The 20,302-nt window shown below is 37.7% G+C and overlaps 2 protein-coding genes and 1 long non-coding RNA gene across 4 annotated transcripts; 1 reads left to right on the plus strand and 2 right to left on the minus strand.

The window, feature by feature from the left end:
- Positions 1-2,707: 2,707 nt before the first annotated feature.
- Positions 2,708-3,688, minus strand: LOC149654939 (uncharacterized). The gene is made up of 3 exons (XR_016370298.1): positions 3,628-3,688; positions 3,018-3,195; positions 2,708-2,914 (listed from the first exon to the last, which is right to left on the minus strand). It is a non-coding gene; the product is annotated as an uncharacterized LOC149654939 (long non-coding RNA).
- Positions 3,689-3,755: 67 nt separating this feature from the next.
- On the minus strand, positions 3,756-8,637 carry LOC149654940 (uncharacterized). Its single transcript, XM_089844967.1, has 5 exons — positions 8,414-8,637; positions 4,591-4,677; positions 4,397-4,495; positions 4,260-4,312; positions 3,756-3,957 (listed from the first exon to the last, which is right to left on the minus strand). Exons 1-5 carry the CDS (start codon positions 8,558-8,560, stop codon positions 3,756-3,758), a joined length of 588 nt encoding a protein of 195 aa, XP_089701093.1. The 5' UTR covers positions 8,561-8,637.
- Positions 8,638-15,236: 6,599 nt separating this feature from the next.
- On the plus strand, positions 15,237-20,263 carry LOC149654941 (uncharacterized). 2 transcript variants are annotated; one of them, XM_089845102.1, is made up of 3 exons: positions 15,237-15,704; positions 15,773-15,849; positions 19,692-20,263. In XM_089845102.1, the coding sequence occupies exons 1-2, from the start codon at positions 15,237-15,239 to the stop codon at positions 15,785-15,787; spliced, it is 483 nt and encodes a 160-aa protein (XP_089701228.1). In that variant the 3' UTR covers positions 15,788-15,849; positions 19,692-20,263. The 2 variants fall into 2 exon arrangements, with proteins under 2 accessions (XP_089701228.1, XP_089701227.1); XM_089845101.1 differs by having other exon boundaries at positions 15,237-15,849; positions 19,692-19,701.
- Positions 20,264-20,302: the final 39 nt, after the last annotated feature.

Consider the following 20,302-nt stretch of genomic DNA (forward strand, 5'->3'; position numbering starts at 1 on the left):
CTTCGTTAGATTTCTCAGACCAAAATCTAATTTTTATCATTAGCTCTTTCTTATTCTGAGAATTGGTAGTTTCATCATATTGTAGACTAAAATATGGACTAGAAGAGTTTCTTAAACCATGTAACATCTTCTCGTGAAAAAAAGGTCCTAGACCTTCAGAAATAACATATGACAATTTTGAGTGACTCATGTTAAACGATTCATCTGTAACTGATCCTGGAAACATGGCTTGGAACATTTTCTCCATTCCATCACAAGACGCGAAAGACCAGTTAGGCGCAACAACCTTTAAAGCCCAAAAAATTTCTGCCGTGGCTTGTTGATTTTTGAGGCTTATCAAGTTGAACGAACACACTTCTCTTTATTCTCACTGGCACTATCACTCTCAACTACCTTTAACTCAGTTTGATTCTCCAGGGCCTTTAAATTTTGTAAATGTTTCTTGCCCGAAGAATGTTTCTGCACAGTAAAAAATAATGGTTTAGGTTTAAACCATTAAGTGGTATGAAACTTTTGTTAAAAAATCGTAACCTAAATGGTTTCATTTGAATCCATTAATGGTATGAGAATGGTTTACTTCGCAACCCTTTTTGAACCGTGTATGGTTTACTTCGCAACCCTTTTTGAACCGTGTATGGTTTACTTCGCAACCCTTTTTGAACCGTGTATGGTTTATCTTGAGAGCATGTACCGTTTGGAAGTGCATTTCCTTTAAACCATTTACGGCTTTGATCTGGTGTGCCATCAAACCATTTTTAAACCACATTTGGTTTCTTTCCAAACCAGAATTAAACCGAACAAGGTATATTTCCCACCCAATTTTAAACCGCAAACGGTTGCTTTCCCACCCAATTTTAAACCGCAAACGGTTGCTTTCCCTCTCAATTTTAAACCGCAAACGGTTTCTCTCCCAACCAGTTTTAAGCCATAAACGGTTTCTTTCCCAACCAGTTTTAAGCCATAAACGGTTTTTTCCCAACCAGTTTTAAGCCATAAACGGTTTCTTTAACAACCAGTTTTAAACCATAAACGGTTTCTTTCCCAACCAGTTTTAAGCCATAAACGGTTTTTTTTCCAACAAGTTTTAAGCCATAAACGGTTTTTCCCCAACCAGTTTTAAGCCATAAACGGTTTCTTTAACAACCAGTTTTAAGCCATAAACGGTTTCTTTCCCAACCAGTTTTAAGCCATAAACGGTTTCTTTCCCAACCAGTTCTAAGCCATAAACGGTTTCTTTCCCAACCAGTTTTAAGCCATAAACGGTTTCTTTCCCAACCAGTTTTAAACCATAAACGGTTCCTTTCCCAACCAGTTTTAAACCATAAACGGTTTATTTCCAAACCTGTTTTAAGCCATGAACGGTTTATTTCCAAACCTGTTTTAAGCCATAAATGGTTTCTTTCCCAACCAGTTATAAGCCATAAACGGTTTCTTTCCCAGCCGGTTTTAAACCAAACAAGGTTTCTTTCCGAACAAATTTTTAACCAGAAGTGGTATATTTCCCCCCACTTTTAAACCACACATGGCTTTTCCCAACACCACTTTCTAAACCAGTTTGAAACGATACATGGCAAGTTTCTAAACCAGTTTAAAAATTATTAAGCATATAATAAAATTCTATAACAAGTTTATTATTAACCGCGTTTTCGCGTAGAAATCAACAAATACATTTAAAGATTTGAAAATTAAAATTATGCAATACTTCATCTTAATTGATCGCAAAAAACTTGGTACCAAGCACGTTCTACCATGCGAAATATGAAAAATGAACTTTAAAAAATTATATTTTACAATATTTTTCAAATTGTTTTACAGAGGCGTGACATTTTGTATATGACAAACCTAAGTAGCAAGACTCTACGAAACTTAAAGTTTTATACAAAACTGTAGAGTAGGCCACATCAAAAATCCAATACAGAGAAATAACAAGTGTTATGGCCTCTTCAAACCCTGCTGCTTCTGTAACTTTAACTCCATCCAAATATATTTCGTAATTCGGATTCGATAATGGTTTTTGTCCACTATACACGATAGTCGGTACTTTAGGGTATCGTGAAGGTTCATCATTTTTGAGGAAAAAAAACTTCTCATGGTTTTCTTGAAAACGATGTGGAATAAGCAAAACTGTTAAATATCTCTTCGCATCTGAAAATTTCAAATACATAATATGGACATGTTGATGTAGTTCAGTAAGTAAATACAGGGTGGTTCAGATGATAAAACTCAATACGTATATTTTATTTATTTATATATTTTTTTTTCAAAATTCTTCACTTGGCGAAAATGTTTAATTATGTTTTAATTTGACCTAGTTCCATCTAACTAAAAGATAATTTTAATTTTTCGCCAAGTGACTAATTTTGAAAAAAATAAAAATAAAATATACTATTGAGTTTTATGATCTGTATAGGTAAATGGTGAATGCTGTGATCCTACTTTATTTTCCTTCTAATTCTCCAAAGAAACGAATAGCTCACCCAGCAAAGCCTCTGGATCCTCCTCCTTTTTGATCTCCGCCATTATTTCAGCTTTTAAGGATCCTACATTCTTTTTAACTACTTTCCAAATTTTTTCAGGGTATAGTTTTGACGATTCTTCGAAGTTTTTTTTAATATTTATTTTAGTTTTTCTTTCCAATTCCAAAAATATCTTTTAATATGCTAAAATTAATAACGTGCTCAGGGTTTTGAGAAACATGCATTAGGCTTTACTTGTCTGGCATCACTCAGATCAGGATCTTCTCACAAAACATTACCTACGTTTCCATTCTTTACTATTGACATTCTATCCGCCACTGTTTTATCCATTTTAGAATCGATCACCTCCCAATCAATTTTTTTTTCAACTCTTCCTTCATCTGACTTTTGTGTACAGCGATGCTCTCCTCGTCTTCGAAAACGTCTATGTCAGTGGGCTTGAAATATAAACAAAGTTAACACGTTGTATAAACTCTATTTTGAAATTATTTATAGAAAATCATAACTGTGGATAAGCGAAATTAATATTAGGGTATTTACCTCCACTCTGTTAACGTTTAGAAGAGTTTTTTCCGTCAGAGCCTTGAATTTCAGACTCGGATGCATTTTAATATGATGCCTTTCCATATTTTTCGTTACGCTCAGCCACAGTTGAAAAGTTTTGTAAATTTTGACGGAAGTTTTTGAACTTGGACCTTAAGGATATATACCACCAATCCTGCAAAAAAATATTAATTCGTGGAAAATGCATTTTAGAATGGATTTACAGGAGGGTTAAGAGAAAAACTAAGTGACTTTTTTTTTCATTCTACTAAATATAAGACCACAAAATTATTTTAAAAAGCGAAATTAAGAGTTCTATCTCCGACGAATCGTGTGACGCCCGCCTTCCAGTTAACATAATACCCGTGACATGCTCTATGTCGCGTGCCTTATCACATCTCGCGTATAGCGCGTGCCAAAGAAATTTTGTTAACTGAAAGGGTGGGAATTGATAGGAGTTGGAACTTTTAATAGATCGATGGAATTTGAAACTTTGAGAACAACTTCTAATTGAGCAAAAAATGGCAATTAAAATGCTTATGTCTAAGTTCTAACGAAATAAAATATAATGAACTGTTATTTCGATATCCCTATAAAAAATACCTACACCAGGTTCCGTTTTTAAGTGAGGATATTGCAAGATCAATTTCTCCGCAACAATTTTATGAAAGGATACCTACAAAGTATTATTATTTGAATCAAATTGAATTGTTGTTCAGTTTGAAAAGATAATATTTACAATCCAAATCTTTTAATTAGGTTGCTGAATAGCAAGTTTCTTAATTCTCTATTCATGGTAATCTTTTCATTGGATGAAAGGCTGGTATATTTATCAGCATTCTGAAAAACTTCAGGCAAATCAGGAAGCGAATACTTAAATGCAAATGTGGTTCTGGAACAGTTACTGCCAACGTCTCGAGATATATTTTCAGAAACCCTGAAAACAATATTATAGACAGATCCATAAATTACATGCAGGGAAACTAAGACAAAGGGGAGGCCTGCCATCTTAGGTTGTTTCCTTCGCGTCAAGAGGCAACGCCTTACGGAGCCCGAGATCACAAAACCCGGGAAGCTAGCCAACTATCCTACTGCCCCTAGCTTCTTGGCGCGAGTGAAATAACATAAGATGGCGACTTCCTATTGTGGGTTGGTTTCCTTGTCCGTAATTTATGGATTGGTCTATAAGTCTAGCAATAGAGAGGTAGGCCTTTTAACATAAAGGATTATTTAGCTTACCAGGCAACTAGTTCCGACTCCTTTTCAAGGGATAGTCTTTCATTTGTGTCATTCTGTTTATAACAAAAAATTTTCAGTGACACCTAATCATAGTTTTTCCTCTTGCAGGAAGGATTTGAGACTTGAGCATTACTTACCGGTTTTTCGTAAGAAGTCGATGGAGTCGCCATGTCATTTTCAGACACCCTTTGTATTTTCTTCGGCTGTAATTCTGAATCCTCGTTACCTCTTTTTTTCTAATTAGAAATGATTTCACTTGTACATGCACATTTCAAGTATGATGTAATTTAAATACATTAGGTTTCAGGCGGTTTTATAACTTTTTTTTTACCTTTAAAACTACCATCACTCTGGTTTTATTTTCCAAAATGCTATTTGGTTCCAGATTTACGTACTCTTCGAAATCTTTATCATACACCTATGATAAACAATCCTGAGAAATTTCTAGGTCACGTGTTTAGTTGTTTGCCTGTAGCTGGGTAACGCTGTATGAGTACATGACAATATCTAAGTGTCTTAAAGTTAGTTGCAAAAAATTCACAATGTTAAATATCTTAGAGAGGTTATAATGAAATTTCCAATTGAGTATGGACATAAAATTCCCGCCGCGCATACACTACAAACTGGATGTTAGAAAAAGATATGCTTTATATTTAGATATGCGGTTAAATCCATTGGAAATTTTTACAGGTTTCTAAAACCTTGAAATATAAACATTTAAAGGGAGGGTGAAATGGAAAAGCAAGTGATTTTTTTATTCTTCTACTAATTATAAAGGTAGGTCCACACTATGCTTATATCATAGACTTAAATTATGTCCAGAAACATAGACTTATGTCACCCAAAGAGAAATAATTATTATAAACTACTACTACGTAGACTTTAAGATTTATTTTAAGAAGCAAAGTAAATCGAAGGAGAAAGAATTTGGTAAAACACCCAACTTCAGTTCTTTCCCTAATAAATTCCGAAACTTTTGTTAGAGTTGACAGGAGAAAATTACCCCACATGAAGGGAAAAATAGCTCTATAGAACACACGTCCCAGTCAGGGGCTTGAAAAACTTCCAAGCAAAAACCCAAAAATCAGCTGATCTTTTGTGTCAGTATCCGAACTATACAAATTCAGTATCTGAACTAAGAGCCTCTACGTTTACTACGATGTGGCTGAAAAGCGAAACTAAGCGAAACTAAATTCCAATCGACGAGCGATACAACTACTACAGCAACATCTCAGTGAAACTAACAGCCCATCTACGATGTGGCTAAAAACCAAGTATAGGGTGTTTTCACACGTGGCGGATTCATACTATTTACACAAGGAGGCTAGGCTACTTGTAGGGCAAAAGTGTAGACTATTTTGCCTTGCCTCCTTGTGCAATTGGTATGAATCCTCACCGTGTGAAAACACCCTATATATAGGTTATACCGAATTTAGCACAGAGTGCAGTCCAGATATTCGTTGGTCGTTCTCTGACAAGCAGTAGCGCCGCCAGGATTATTTCTTGCGTAGGCACAGCATGATCTACAGGCCCCCCTCCCTCCCTTTTGTTTTGAAAATTTGTCATGCATAATTTTTTAATGTATTTCAGGATTTTGAGGAATATAATAGATTTAACGATTAGATTTCAGTATTTCCTTTTTTGTGAGATTATTAAGAGTACGAAGTTTTTGGCAACCGTGTCCTTGCGACCCTTCTTATAAATTTAGTCAATAATTACAGCTGTCTTGAAGTCTCTTATCAGGGATTATCTTTCGTTTCCGTGAAGCACCTAAAAAGTTACTCTAGTGTAATCTTGGTGTGTTTACAGTTGGAAAATTTTATTCCTCTCCGCGACGCATGCCGCCTACCGTTTTTAGGTTGGGAGGCGAATTTCCAACTCGTGTCCTTTCTAGTTTCTATACAAGAGAGGTGTAACCTGGGGGTCAACGGTCAACACTTTCGCGGGGGGATCTTGTTCTTTAGAATATAAAGAAAACGGGTTTTGAAAATGCTCTCTTGTACATTACAAAAGCTTAGTGTAGCGAATATGTCAAACAGGTGCGAGATGTTGTGTTAGATTTTTACAGGTAGAAATATAAACTATGAAAGTACATAAAGTAATTAAACGCTGTTAATGTAAGAAATAAAATTTAATTTGAAGGCCTCTATAGGCACGTTTTTAAACATTTGAAGGCCCCTCAAGTAGGCCAAATTTTCCACGTAGGCACGTGCCTACCCGTGCCTACTGCTGGCGGCGCGACTGCAAGCTCTCATTAAATCAAATGCATGTAAAACCACAGAAGTGGCATACTTATCGAAGATAAGTTAAAAACTTATGATACATTAGGGTTGTAAGTGGGAAACTTTTCCGGAAAATGACCGAGCTATATTTTTTCGGAAAATTTTCCGTATTTTTCCGCTACCAATAGAGTAATATCGGTACAGAGGGGGAGTGAACTGATGTGTATCCCCTTCGTCGGAGGCAACTTTGTATTAGAGAATACTATTTGCCTTGGGAAGGGGGGATATCACTAAGGTAAGAGATAGAGGTTATGACGTTGCCATATGTGAAAGATATTACTCTATTTTTTAATTAAAAAAGTTTAAACTTAAAATTTTTTTCAATTGCTTTTCTCTTGAAAACATTAATTTTCGGTGTTTTCGGAGGTAAAAAAAATTATCCGAGCGCGCAAAGGGTCTAATGATCCCCAGTGGCGCCGCCAGAGGTAATCGCGGTAAGCGACTGCTTACTTCAAATTTTGAAGGGGGCCTAATTTTGGAGGAAGGGCCTCATTTACAAAAATACGATTTTACTGAAAATATTCAAAATTTAGTCCTGGAGTCGCAGGTGGAATACCGCGGTGGCTATTACAGGTTTGGCCGACTTTTATCGCTATCATAATGGGATCGGGTTAGGTTAGTAAAGAATTCGCTTTGGGGATGGGGACCTTTAGTCCTACCGGGCCTAGAAGTGAGACGCGAAAATACTTTCACTTGATCGAAACCTCCTTCTGGTAGGAATTTATTGGAAGCGAAAGAGGTAGCTAAACCGAGCACTTTTCACTTCGACCAGCTCTATTGTGTTACTTTTTTGTGTACTGATAAGGATCGTCAACGGGACGGCGCTGACTCGAGGATTATTATTAGAGAGTTTATGCTGCACTACTTTTAGGCTTCTACGGTGCATTTGTCCAATGCACTGTAGAACCTTACACGTATAGCAACTTAAACTCTCTACTGTTACTTCTTATTTCGAAATAGTAAATACGAAGAGGAGAGAAAGAGGGAGATAGAAACGCGCTTTATAAAATCCGCCGAAAAATGGGAAAATAGGGGGTAGTAAAAACAATTTTCGGTACGTTTAGTTTTAGGACGCACATCCTTTGCGCAGGGGGGATTGACCTCCTCGCCCTATCTCTGTCATCCTCTACGTCAACTGTGCGCGAGAAAGCAGCGCTCAGGCACCGCGGTGCACCTTAGATTTACCCCCGTTTTCACCACGCATGGATCACGGCTGGGTAGGGGGCCCATACATAAAATACCGCTTACCCCGCAAAAGTTTCTAGCGGCGCCACTGATGATCCCTTTTCTCGATAGCAAAAGCTCAGTTATTGGGTTACTGTTTAGACGTTAGAGAGACCGAACCGTTAAGAGACATAAGTCTAACTAAATGTTTATAAAGTAAATCTTTAAATGTTTTAAAATTTACTCAAAGCTCACTTAATTGCTATTTCTATATTTTTCCGATTTGCGGAAAATTTTCCTCTCTCCGGAAAATTTTCCGCGTTTTATTTTCCCGGAAAATTAACAACACTATGATACATACTAGGTCAGGGTTGCAAATTAAAAGTATCTTATTCTGATGTATTGTATGAAATAATAGAAAGTGTTTAACGTCATTGGTCAAAGAGCGCGGGCCACTATAGAGGCGGACAGACAGACAATATTCCGGAAATATGTATAAGCAGGAATTCATAAAGCTAATAGGAATCATTGTGTAGTCATAATAATTTATCTCGCCGCGCGTTCAACCTTCACACGTGACGTGACGGATAGTACTCAAGCCCAGCCCACATAACCCGCATAGATATTAAAATGGAAGATATGGGGGCACAATGATTCCTATTAGCTCTATGGATTCCTGATATAAAATATAACACATAAGTTAGATACCTGATAAATTTTATCCGGCCCGGTGTAATCTCGTAAACTTTCATCGGTCTCGAGATGTTCCAAGAATGAGGAGTACCGTTGGTTTTTTATTTTAATTTTCCTCTTTTCGTCACCGAAGCACAAAAGCAACGTTATTTCTTCTTCCATTTTAGAAACCGTTTCGCGTCTTAACTAGAACTTGACTGGCCTTCGGCTGTAGGCTACAAGGTCAAAGACGTACTTGGTGAGAGGGATGGAAATGGGCAACCCGTTTTCTTTCTTTAACCCTTTGACGAGTAGAGATCGAACCAACGATTGTTTACTCTCGTTTCCGTTTTCCAGAAGAAATGACTCAAAGGAGGTATTTTTAGGTAAAATAAGACTCGGTGGATTTAGGCTGGTTTTTTGGGAGTGGCAGTTGCAAAATTTATGGTCTTCACTCAAACTCGCGATTTTTAAGGCTTTCTTCTTCTATAGAAGTTAGATAATTATGGCTCCGTCTAAATTATACAACTGTGTAAGATGTGTTTTTATTGCCAAAAGATTTGGAACTTTGTTAAATCACATGCGAAATAAGCATTCGCACGATCGGAACTTCAATATTGTTTGTGGCCTTGAAAATGTGGGAGGTCGTATAATAAGATTCCCTCGTACTATCGTCATGTCAGATATAAGCATAGCAACTTTCTTAATGATTCAAGTGACGAAATCGGTTCGGTTGATGATATTGAAAATGATGTTCAAGAGGTTAAGGATGATGATGATGATATCGAGTCTAACATAAATGAAAATAATTTGAAACACCCTGAAATTCGTGAAATCTTGATAAAAAATTATCCTTAAATATCAAAACGGTGTTGCAATCACTTATTAACGATCTTCTAATTTTTTGCGAGTATCTTTTAAATACTAATAAGGAAAACGTTTTAAAAGTGGTTCGCTTAAAAAACACCAACTTGGATGAAGCTGAGTTATTTCCAAAAAGCTATGAAGTGCGAGAAGTATTTGAAAGTTTGAACTCAAACTATAAAATCAACGCTGTTTGCAAGTCCGATTATGGATTAGTAGAGCCGATTGAAGTTACTTTTACTGAATCATTGGACAAAAAAAGACATTTTCGCTATGTTCATATCATAAATGTAATTGAAAAGCTATATACTTCGGATCTACAGTTAGAAAAACATGAAGATTTGGCAAGAATTCCAAATCAATGCGTTGGACACTTTCTTTAAAGTGAAACAGCTCAAAAAATAATTGAAAAAGACTCAAACTTCTCTTTAAACACACTCCAAGTACACCCCCACACACACACACACACACAGACATGCCTGTCGATTTTAGAACCTCTCCGTGACATACGTCACTCGGAGAGGTAAAAATACAAGGAGAAACCGTTTAAAGCCAGATGTTGTAGAGCGGCTAATTCTCTACCGGGAAAGTCGAATGGCTGATGTAATGAGCAAGCTGGATGTTTTGGAGAAGCGGCAAACACCTCTACAACCTGCATAAAAAGGCAAAAATAAAAATATCTATTTTTTTCACGCAAGTTTTAATCCTTAATTACACGCTGCTCAAAAAACGTTGACGTCTACCGTCTACGGTCCTATAGTTTAATCTACCCTTTGTGCTCTGATTTCAATCTCTCCCCGGCCTGTAGCCTATCGGTGCAGAAGATAATTGCTTTAAAATTTGGTATCCATAGAATATGTAGAATCAATTTTTAGGCTTAAACACATATAAATCTATTTTTATTTAAACAAGTTCCTTCTTTATGGTAAGTACCTGCCGATTCTAATATGCAAATTATTGTACCTTAAATTGACACCGCGCAGAAAGCCAATCTAGCGTTCGGCGTGCTATCGAAACAGAGAAATAAATTACTAAATAAAACTGAAATGAGTGGTGATATAGTGAGTTTTTTACAAATGAGATGAGTGAGATACAATAAGAATATCATAAATGAGATGAGATGAATGGTGGTACATAGAGAATTTCATAAATGAGATACAACAGGCGGTTATACTGTTCGAAATTTTTAATTGAGAAGAGTACCAACACGATTACAATTTAAAATGAGATGAACTTTGAAAAGAGGTCATTAATATGAGCTTTGACAATGAGTCGAGCGGTAAAATATATGAAGAACGCCAGAAATAAATGAAAAGAAAAAAAGATAAGCCTTAAAATTTTAATGAGATGATATTTGGTATTGAATTGAGAGCGAAATATGAGATGAGCGTCATAAGCTATTGAGTTCACAAAAACCATAAAGAGAGGTGAGCTTCGAGTATCGAAAAAACCAGTTGAAATGAGATGAGAGGAAACCCATAAATTCCTTGTGGAAATGGGCCCAATAATTTAGAGCTGACGGACTTGGTTTATGGAAGAGCGGAGAGCACTGTGAGCTCGCCATATTTTTTTGTGTCAGTGTGAGGCGAGAGCTTTTTGTGCCATTTATTTACTAGAGTAATTGAGCAGAGAGCAGCGGCATCTTGGAGAACACGCACATATTATTTTATGAGAGGAGAGGCTATGACAAATATATTGTAAAAGAAAGCGGAGAAGAGTAGCTACTCTTTTTCGCAAAACCAAAAGTGAGCGAGAGCTGAGAGCTCCTACTCTCTGAGTAAATACTCGTGAGCGTGAGCGTGAGAAAATGAAAAATCAGGAAAATGCCCATCACTGGGTTGGAATTTATTATAACAGCGTACCAACCTCCGTAATTTTAAGTTGTAAAGCTAGGTGATTCTTTAATTTGGGAATGGGTTAGTGATCACTTGAATGTGTAGTGAAATCATTTCTAAGAGAGTCAGCAACGTAATGCCCTTGATTCTGACTGATAATACTTAGTAATGGACGTTTAGTTATTGAGTTAATTATGTTTAAGACATAAAAATTGTTTAGTCTCTGACATAGCTGCAAATTATCTCCCAAACGTTTCTGAAGTATCCGTTTTTCTTTTCGTAGTTTCAATCTTGTCGACAAGATAACTAGAATGCTAGCCGAATCCCAAAAAACCTTAAGCGACACATGGGCCAAGATTGGCTTATGTGAAAAGGACCAAATGGTTAGACTGCAAAACGTCTTCAAATATCACCAAGACCTGCAACGTCAAATGGTAAACGAGGAGAAAGATCTGCGTGTTCGAATGGAAACCTTCGTTAAAGAGTTAGAAACCAAGTACCACAATCTCTGCCAAGAATTAATAGTGTTCCCGTTCTACGATTTTAAGGACAGGGGAAACATGGGACTCCTACAACAGGAGTTCCATTTGAAAGGAAGAGTCGAAAGGCTTTTGAAGGAAAAGTACCAACGTATGGAGCAGCTAACCAGTTTGCTCAAGGATGAACGAGAACTCAGCCAGCTTCTTGGCATGCCTCCAATTGATAATGGAACAGCCAGAACTGGAGACGAGGATCTCGATGAGGCCAAATTTCCATCCAAAGAACAATTGAATGAAAAAAAAACAACTTATCCTGATGTTACAAGAAGAAAAGGTAAAATAAAAACTCGATTTGAAGCCAGACTGTGTAAAGATGAATCGTTCACTGCGGCCACAATTCTAAACCCAGCAATTAAACTGGGGCTTTCTGAAAGTGAGTTTTTTATTTCATTACAACGAAACGCGCAAAGTTTTGCGTTAAAATTTGTGGGGCACATGCAAGAAAATATGATAATCTGATTCAGAACAAAATTATACTAACCCAAAGTTCAACGACTTAACTTTTTTTATATACTCAAATTACCAAAAATATATCTTAGCATGTTATGCGTATAGCAGGGTTCTAAATTTACTCTCTGCACTCTTAATTTAGTAATGTTCAAATATAGCTGGTTTATCGTCAAGAAACATGACGAAATATTAAAAATGTTCAAATTTGAAACAATATTATGAACTTTTAATGTTTTTTTTAAATTCTTAATCCTATTTCTAAATATCAATACAGATGCACTGGCGAAAAATCTTGGTTTACCAACAATTGAAGAGGCACGAGAAGCCCTTATCAATCAGCTAAACTATTATGTCCCAGATGATGAAAATCTCAATGTAGAGTCTGGTGAAATAGAACTGGATAGAAATGACTGTCATGAAAGCAATGATGATAAAGTAGAAGATAAAGGTATTTGTTTTTCTAAAAACGATCGCTATCGTAACCTCTATATGGGTAACTTCCATAGATGGCTTTAAGTGTTTTCTTGAAAGAATTTCACAAAAAAATCGACTAAATACATGCTAGTCCAAAGTGTCCGAGATAGAAGCGTATTTAAAAGAAGCATTTTCTGATACACAAAACCTTGAAAATCCAATAATATATTGGAAAAACAAAGAAGATTTATTTCCTAGGTAATATTATTCAATGCCATAATTTATATCGACTGTATATAGCTATACGAAAAACGTTACAGGCTCGGTGAATTGACCAGAATTCTTCTGGCAATTCCAGTCTCGTCAAGGGACGTGGAACGACTTCTTAGTGTTGCCGGATTCATCAAAAATACAAGGAGAAACCGTTTAAAGCCAGATGTTGTAGAGCGGCTAATTCTCTACCGGGAAAGTCGAATGGCTGATGTAATGAGCAAGCTGGATGTTTTGGAGAAGCGGCAAACACCTCTACAACCTGCATAAAAAGGCAAAAATAAAAATATCTATTTTTAGTAGTAGGGACTATACAAATAGCCACGGATCCAAGATGGCCGCCACCTCAAGATGGCCGCCCTCTCCCCATCCACCAGACTCAAACCAAAACTTTTCAGACAAGTCTGGACTAGCCCGAGCTGTTAGTTTCAACCCCCATGACATCATCTTCTTAACTTAAACCAAAACTAAACCTATAGTCAACCTTGACGTCATTCCCTGGCTTGCTAACATTGGGTGTTGCCCTTTAACCACTCCAGCTTTCTGTAAGCCTAAAGTTAATAAAAACACAGATTTTAAGACATCAAATATTTACTTTTTATAAGATGTACAGATATGGGTGATAAATAAATACAGAATATATATTACAAAATAATCAACAACCAACAAGGATAAACAAACATGTTTTAAAGAGTTCATTTTTCACGTTAACCCTGTATCGTTATTTGACTCGGAAGTGCAATCGGCGGAGGGACGTTTGGGTTTATTTTCTAATTGTTTTCTGCTTCGCCGTTCAATTTCGTAAAGAGTTAACAAAACGTTGACTATTAACCCGTAAACAAAAAAGAAAATGAGGCACAACATATTGCGAGGGCTATGATAGCAAATGATATTTAAATAGCTAGTACGTGCTATATGTAACATACTAGAGAGTTAAGCGGCAGTTTTAATTGGATCCTATTTGTCACATTAGGCGGAGCGTAAGTAAAGAGCTAATATCATTGGATAGGCTAATTAAGGTGGAGTTAGAAAATAAGCCTATAATTATAAGTCTGACAAGAATAACAAATATAGAAATAAAGATTTTTTAATAACAAACAATATAATATATACAATAACAAATATTTATATGAAAAACCCACCACCATTTAAAAAGATTAAACACCGGTCGACCCAAACCCCCCACTGCCGCGTGACGTCGGGGTCAAAGTCTAGAAACAACATAAAAATGTGTTACGTGCTGAAACCTAAATTAAAAAAACTTGAAAATATTTACCGCCGTTTCCACCGGTCTTAGCAATATAACCGGGGTCACTATCAATTGGGCAAGCCTATTGCCCCGCCGAATATTGTAGGCGGTGTCCCCGACGTTGGCTATGACGACTTTTATGGGTCCCCGATAGTCGGCGTCTATTATTGTTAAGAATTATTATACTTTTAAGCATTATAAAATAACTAATAAACATACCTATCGTCCCCTCGGCGACAAACAGCCCTTGGGCCGTTAAGCTGCTACGGCCAACAAGGCGGCCGTAGCTGTTCTCGGGCAGCATCACGCCTAACCCAGTCGACACGATTTTGATACCGTGAGGGTCGATTACGGTATCCACTGGACAATATAAGTCCAGTCCGGCCGACTGGGGGGTGGCGCGACGGGGAGTAAGCGCTGCCGGATGGATTTTAATCACGGGCAGGCAGGGCAAACGAGGAGCAGTAGAGAAAGACATCTTAAAGTTTTTGGGACTGGTGTTTCAGAAACAGAAGTTAAACAACTGATAACTTTCATTTTGAAACCTGGGGCTTATATACAAAATTAGCGAGGTCAAATCTAATAGTGTCTAGGCAATACTTTCAAGATTCTTAAAATTCAATAAATAGCCAAAAAGTTAATTAGATATATAGGCATAAAATTACAAAATCTCTCCGAGGTCTAAGTTTTTTTTCGTATGCAAAAAAGTTGTCTAGGTGTGTTTTAAATAATTCAAACGAGATCGTGTTATATAAAAAAAAACCCTTTAGCGAAGGTTAAAAAGAAGTTACTTTGATAAATGCCTAAGGGGACAAATATTATTCGTATGCAAAAACTTGTTTAGGCGTGTTTCGAATAATTTGAATAATTCTCACGAGATCGCTTTATATAAGAAAAACAATTTATTAGTGAAGGTTAAAACTAATTACTTTGGGAGGGACGGAAATTGTTTTTTAACATGATTTAAATTTAAATAAATGTATATTAATATTAAACTAGAGAGGTTATTTTTTATATAGATAGATATCCTAATGTCTTCTATAATCTTTAGTACCAACTCCACAGTAAAAAAATGTTTTTTAGGTCAAATTAAAAATAGCGTATCAGACATAATTATATTTTTTAAATTCTTAATAAAAAAAACCATGTCTAAGCCTGTATTCTAAAAAAAAATGGCCCTGAGATTTTGGGTATAAAAGCTTGAGCATTGGTATTGGATTCTCACAATCGATCCAGCCATGAACAAGTACCAAGAGTCTCAATCTATGTTTGAATCTCCACCGTCTTCTCCTAATAATCGACAAGGATCCAGCAACGGTCAACGAACGCTGAGTCAATTTGTAAAACCCGACCCCGTTGAGATCCTCCTCGATTCTGACGACGAGGAGTTTGTCCAGGACGTGTTGCAGAAACACGTTGTCGGCGTCAACGGGGTTGAGGGGTCCTATCGCTTGAGAAGCGACGGGCAATATTTCGAAACTAAAATCCCCCCGCGAAAGGGGGATTTCTACATAGATATCAGTATATATAAATTTAAAGATATAAAAGACGCCCAGGCGGACAAACTGTGGGAGTGTAGACATAAACGGCTAAAAAGAGTCGTTGACGCTAAAAACAAAGACGCCATCAAACTTCTAAACGCTTTCCATCGCTTGGTGGACGACGTGAAGAACGACGCAGAAGCCGCTCAGCAGCCGCCAAGCAAAGTAAGTATCTTATTAACAATAAATTTACAAACCAAAAATTTTGTTCCAATTTTTATTATTTCTGATAGAGATTCAAAAAATGAGTTCGAGCAGCGGCAGCAGCGGGAGTGACTCGGAGGGTAGTGGCGGAGAGGAACACGCACAGGTAAACCGGTACTACACAATTGAGCGGCAGATTGACAAAACGAGTCGCAAGTGGCATTGTAAACAAATCGATTTGCGTATAGCTTTTAAAAATTTGAATGACATTCCAACGCGAGATTTTTTTCGAATTTTTCGAAAAATTCTCGACGAAGTTATACGTAAATTAGTAACCGAGAATCCCGGGTATAATCGGGTTCGATTTGTTTTAAGCTCCCCCGGATTGACGACTCCTGTTAATATTAAATTTATAAAAATTGACAAATTCACCAGTAAGCGAATCATGCGAACCATCTATAGAGTAACGCAATCTAGTCGGGACTTTGTCTTTAATGGGGAAGATTTTCAGTTTGACATTATTTTTTTAAACCTCGACGCGAATATAGGAGTTTATTATAAGTCCATAAAAAATAGAACTTTGGTTAATTTGGATTATTTCGTTAAACAAAATAACCAATTTATTTTTATGGAGAATAATGATAACCTTTGTTTTGCTCGGAGTTTAGTTTTGGGTAAAGAGCTGGCCGATCGCAATTTTTATCGACAAAAAAAGCAAGGTCAGCCCTTTAACCAGAACAATTTCAAAAAACTGAAACGCGATAGCACCCTTGTGGGTAATATTGCAAAAATCTTGCACAGGAAAGCCGGAGTCCCCGAAGGTTTTGTTACTCTAGAAGATATTCAAAAATTTCAAAATTATTTAGCTCCCCATTATAGAATCGTGATAATTGATGCTGCGAATAATTTTACCATATTTTTCAAAGGACCCCAAGCTCCTAAATTTATCTATTTATTAAAAATTGGCGACCATATCCACCCCGCGAAAACTTGGCACGGCATGATGGGGGGTTGTATCTCTTGCGATTTATGCTTAAAATCTTTTTACAAATACGAATTGTTAAAAGAGCATAAATGCCCCGAGGATACAAAACCCTATATATGTTTTCGGTGTCAAGGAGAAGCTTTTCATTTAACCAACGAGGATGTTTTAAAACGTTGCGATGAATGCCACCGCTACTTTTTCCCGGGCCCCTGCTACGAAACTCATTTATTTAATGGCACCTGCGCGAGCCAAAAACGATGTTTAGAGTGTGGGCGACTGATGGGTGACGATCACGACTGCAATCCCGAATGCTCTCAGTGTAAAATAGTCCATCCGCCAGGTGAACATTTTGTTATGCCTTTGGAAACCAAAATGAAAGCCTCGCGGTTTATTTATTACGACATTGAGACTATTCTTAGAAATAATATCCACGTCCCCATTTTACTAGTTTGCGACGTAGAGACTGAAGCTGGCTTTGAAACTAAAATTTTTTACGGCGCTAATTGCGTCGAGCAATTTTTAAATTATTTATTTAGCGTCGAGCAGGTAGTTTTGACTGGACAGAAACGTAAAACGTACCAACCGCGCTTTACTAACACTCAAGTCGTAGCTCATTACGCGAAAGCTTTTGATAACTTCTTAATTCTTAACGCTTTAGTCCATAGACACGTCACCCCTGCCGTTATTTTTGACGGCAGTAAAATTTTAATGATTCATCTTGAGGGACCGCAAATTAGATTCCTCGATAGCTTTAATTACATTAGTCAACCTCTGCGTAATTTCACCAGCATGTTTAGCCTCGGCGATGTGGCGAAAGGATTCTTTCCATTTGATTTTCATACCGAAGAAAATCTTAATTACATTGGCGTCATCCCTGAAGCTTCGTACTTTAACGTAGCTCAAATGAAAGCCAATGATTATCGAGATTTTCAAACTTGGTACGCGTCAATGGAAGGATCTATTTACAACATCAAAGAGGAGCTTATTAAATATTGCATTCAAGACGTCAAAGTCCTGAGACAAGGCGTCGAAGCTTTTAGAAAAATTTACGTAGATCTAACCAAATTAGACCCTTTCTGCTTAAAAAATATTACTTTGGCGGGTGCTCTAACCACTATTTATCTTAACAATTACTATAAACCTTACAGCATGGGTATTGTTCCTTCTAACGGCTATAACGCAAAATTTAATCACAGTCAAATTAGCTTAAAATATCTCGCTTGGGTGGAGAAAACTGAAAATATAAAATTGCGCACTGCTTTAAGCTACGGGGGCGAGTACCGCGTGGGTCGCTATTTAGTCGACGGCTATAGCGAAACTCCTCCCAAAATCTACGATTTCCACGGTTGCTACTTTCACGGTTGTCCATGCCAAAAACTTAATGCCTACAATACCCAACTCAAAGCCAGCAACAGATTTCTGTACGAGCGGACCCTAGATAGAGAGCTGTTTATTAAAGAGAAGATGGTCGGGTATGAATATACCTCGATCTTTGAGTGTCAATTTGCTAAGCTTTTAAAAGAAAACGCCGAAGCAAAGGCTTTCTGCAAAAGTTTAACTTTTCGACCTCAAATATCAGCCCGTAGCGCTCTCTATGGGGGACGGACGGAAAATTTTGTTCTTAACTGCCACGTGCAAGGTGAGGAGAAAATTTTCTACAAGGATATTATTTCTTTGTACCCGAAAGTTTGTCGCGATTGTCCGTACCCTAGCGGCCACCCCATAATCTATAGCAGAGATTTTGACAAATCGCCAGGGTGGTATTTTGGCGTTATGAGTTGTCGTCTGCTTCCCCCTCAAGATCTCCACATCCCCTTAATTCCCTTCCGCAGCGGTGGTAAATTAGCCTACGCCCTCTGTCGCACGTGTCTAGAATTGCGAGCGGAAATCTGCGATCACACTGTCAACGAAAGGGCTTTCGAATCAGTCTGGCCAACGGTTGAAGTCTATGCCGCTATGGAGCATGGATATAAACTCCTCGATATATTCGAAGTGTACCATTATCCAAAAACGGAATATTTCTTTGCCCAGTACATGACTGATTTTATCGCCCTAAAAGTGAAGAATTCCGGATTTCCCGCTCACGCGCAAACGCCTCTGCAAAAAGAGGCGTATATCGCTGATATAAACAAGAATGAAAAGCTTTCTCTGACCGTGGCGGATATTCAATCAAATCCTTCACTGCGTAATATCGCTAAAATTAATTTAAATTCTCTTTGGGGTCGCATGGCTCTGAATACGGGAAAGATTCGCAGCATCTTTATCAACAATTATTACGAATTGATACGATACGCGAGCGATTACACTCTGGAATTAGTCGACTTACGGCCAGTTACGGAGTCGATCGCTCTTTTATCGTACAAAGCCAAAAGCGATTACGTTTCGGACTACAAACTGGGGTCGGCCATTGTGGGGAGCTTTGTTTCTTGCTACGGGCGACTCGAATTGAACAAGATGCTGCTTCAATTAGACCGCGCAGCCTTGTATTGTGACACCGACTCGATAATCTACCGCCATCTACCGGGAAAGTTTGACATTCCAACTGGCAATCATATTGGTTGCTGGGCGGATGAACTCGGCGGTGATTATATAACTTCCTTTTGTAGTACCGGTGCCAAAAGTTACTCGTTTCGCACTAGCAAAGGAAAAGAAGTCAAGAAAATTAAAGGGTTGACGTTAAATCGAGAAAATCTTGAAAAACTTGACTTTGAAACCTTTGAAAGTGTAGCGATGAATCCGGAAAAGGAAGTTACAGTCAATGTCCCTTTTAATTTTAAACGGGATAAATACAAGCTGCAGCTAGAGGCCGTTAAAATTACCAAAAGATTTCGCCAAACCTCGAATAAGAGATTGTTGAACGCCGATTTGACAACCAGTCGACCCTACGGTTTCAAAGAGGCAACACCCGCTTCAACATCTCTCTCGCATGAATTACGAGGCTAGGCGAAGACATACTTTTGAGGGCTTGTGGGAATCTTGCGTTCCTATCGAAGCCCTGGCCAAAGACGGTTTCTATCTTGCAGATGTAGAAACACAGACGACGCGCTGCGCCTTTTGCGGCATCGCCTTGTACCAGTGGCGTTGCACGGACCATCCATCGAGGGAACATCGGAAACACAGCCCATCGTGTCCGATGGTTTCCAAAAAACCGTGCAACAACAAACCACTGCGTCAGGGGTTTCCCGAATTCCCGACCAGCGAGGGCGAGGATGTTTGCGAGCCTCTAATCCAAACATGCCCAGCCATCAACAAAGAGCGGTCGGGAAACGAAAAAGTGCGCGTGCGCATAAATCCGTCGTGTTTTCTTCTGTAGTGCGTGTGTACCAACTACCCTCCGAGTCTCGCGTCAACTTTAACCTCCTCAACGTTCAACGCTTCCGCCAGCGTTGTCTGGAATTAGAAGAGAAACTTTTTAAAAAAACAATTACTTCATAGGGGATTTTTTTTTTTGGGTAAAAGGGTTTCGTTTATATTGTTTAAATATTTTTTAATTTGTGTTTATTAAGGGTCTTTGGGTTTTGGGTTAATTGTATTTTTGATTATATATATATATAAACTGTCAATTAAAATAAAAATGTTTATTAATCAAGATGAATCCAACCGAGTCAGTCTCGCATTCTTTAAAGTTCCAAAC

The sequence above is a fragment of the Phalangium opilio genome, unplaced genomic scaffold (assembly GCF_054372755.1).
Source record: "Phalangium opilio isolate 3A_F unplaced genomic scaffold, DU_Popi_V2 ptg000078l_1, whole genome shotgun sequence".
Lineage (NCBI taxonomy): Eukaryota > Metazoa > Arthropoda > Arachnida > Opiliones > Phalangiidae > Phalangium > Phalangium opilio.

What these genes read in the sequence shown, in the direction of transcription:
- LOC149654941 (XM_089845101.1), top strand. Translation starts at nt 15,237, where the DNA reads ATGAACAAGTACCAAGAGTCTCAATCTATGTTTGAATCTCCACCGTCT.
- LOC149654940 (XM_089844967.1), bottom strand. Translation starts at nt 8,560, where the DNA reads ATGGAAGAAGAAATAACGTTGCTTTTGTGCTTCGGTGACGAAAAGAGG. An exon ending in GAGTGATGGTAGTTTTAAAG is followed by an intron (nt 4,496 to 4,590) that starts GTAAAAAAAAAG and finishes ATTTCTAATTAG; the next exon opens with AAAAAAAGAGGTAACGAGGA. An exon ending in CGACTTCTTACGAAAAACCG is followed by an intron (nt 4,313 to 4,396) that starts GTAAGTAATGCT and finishes TGTTATAAACAG; the next exon opens with AATGACACAAATGAAAGACT.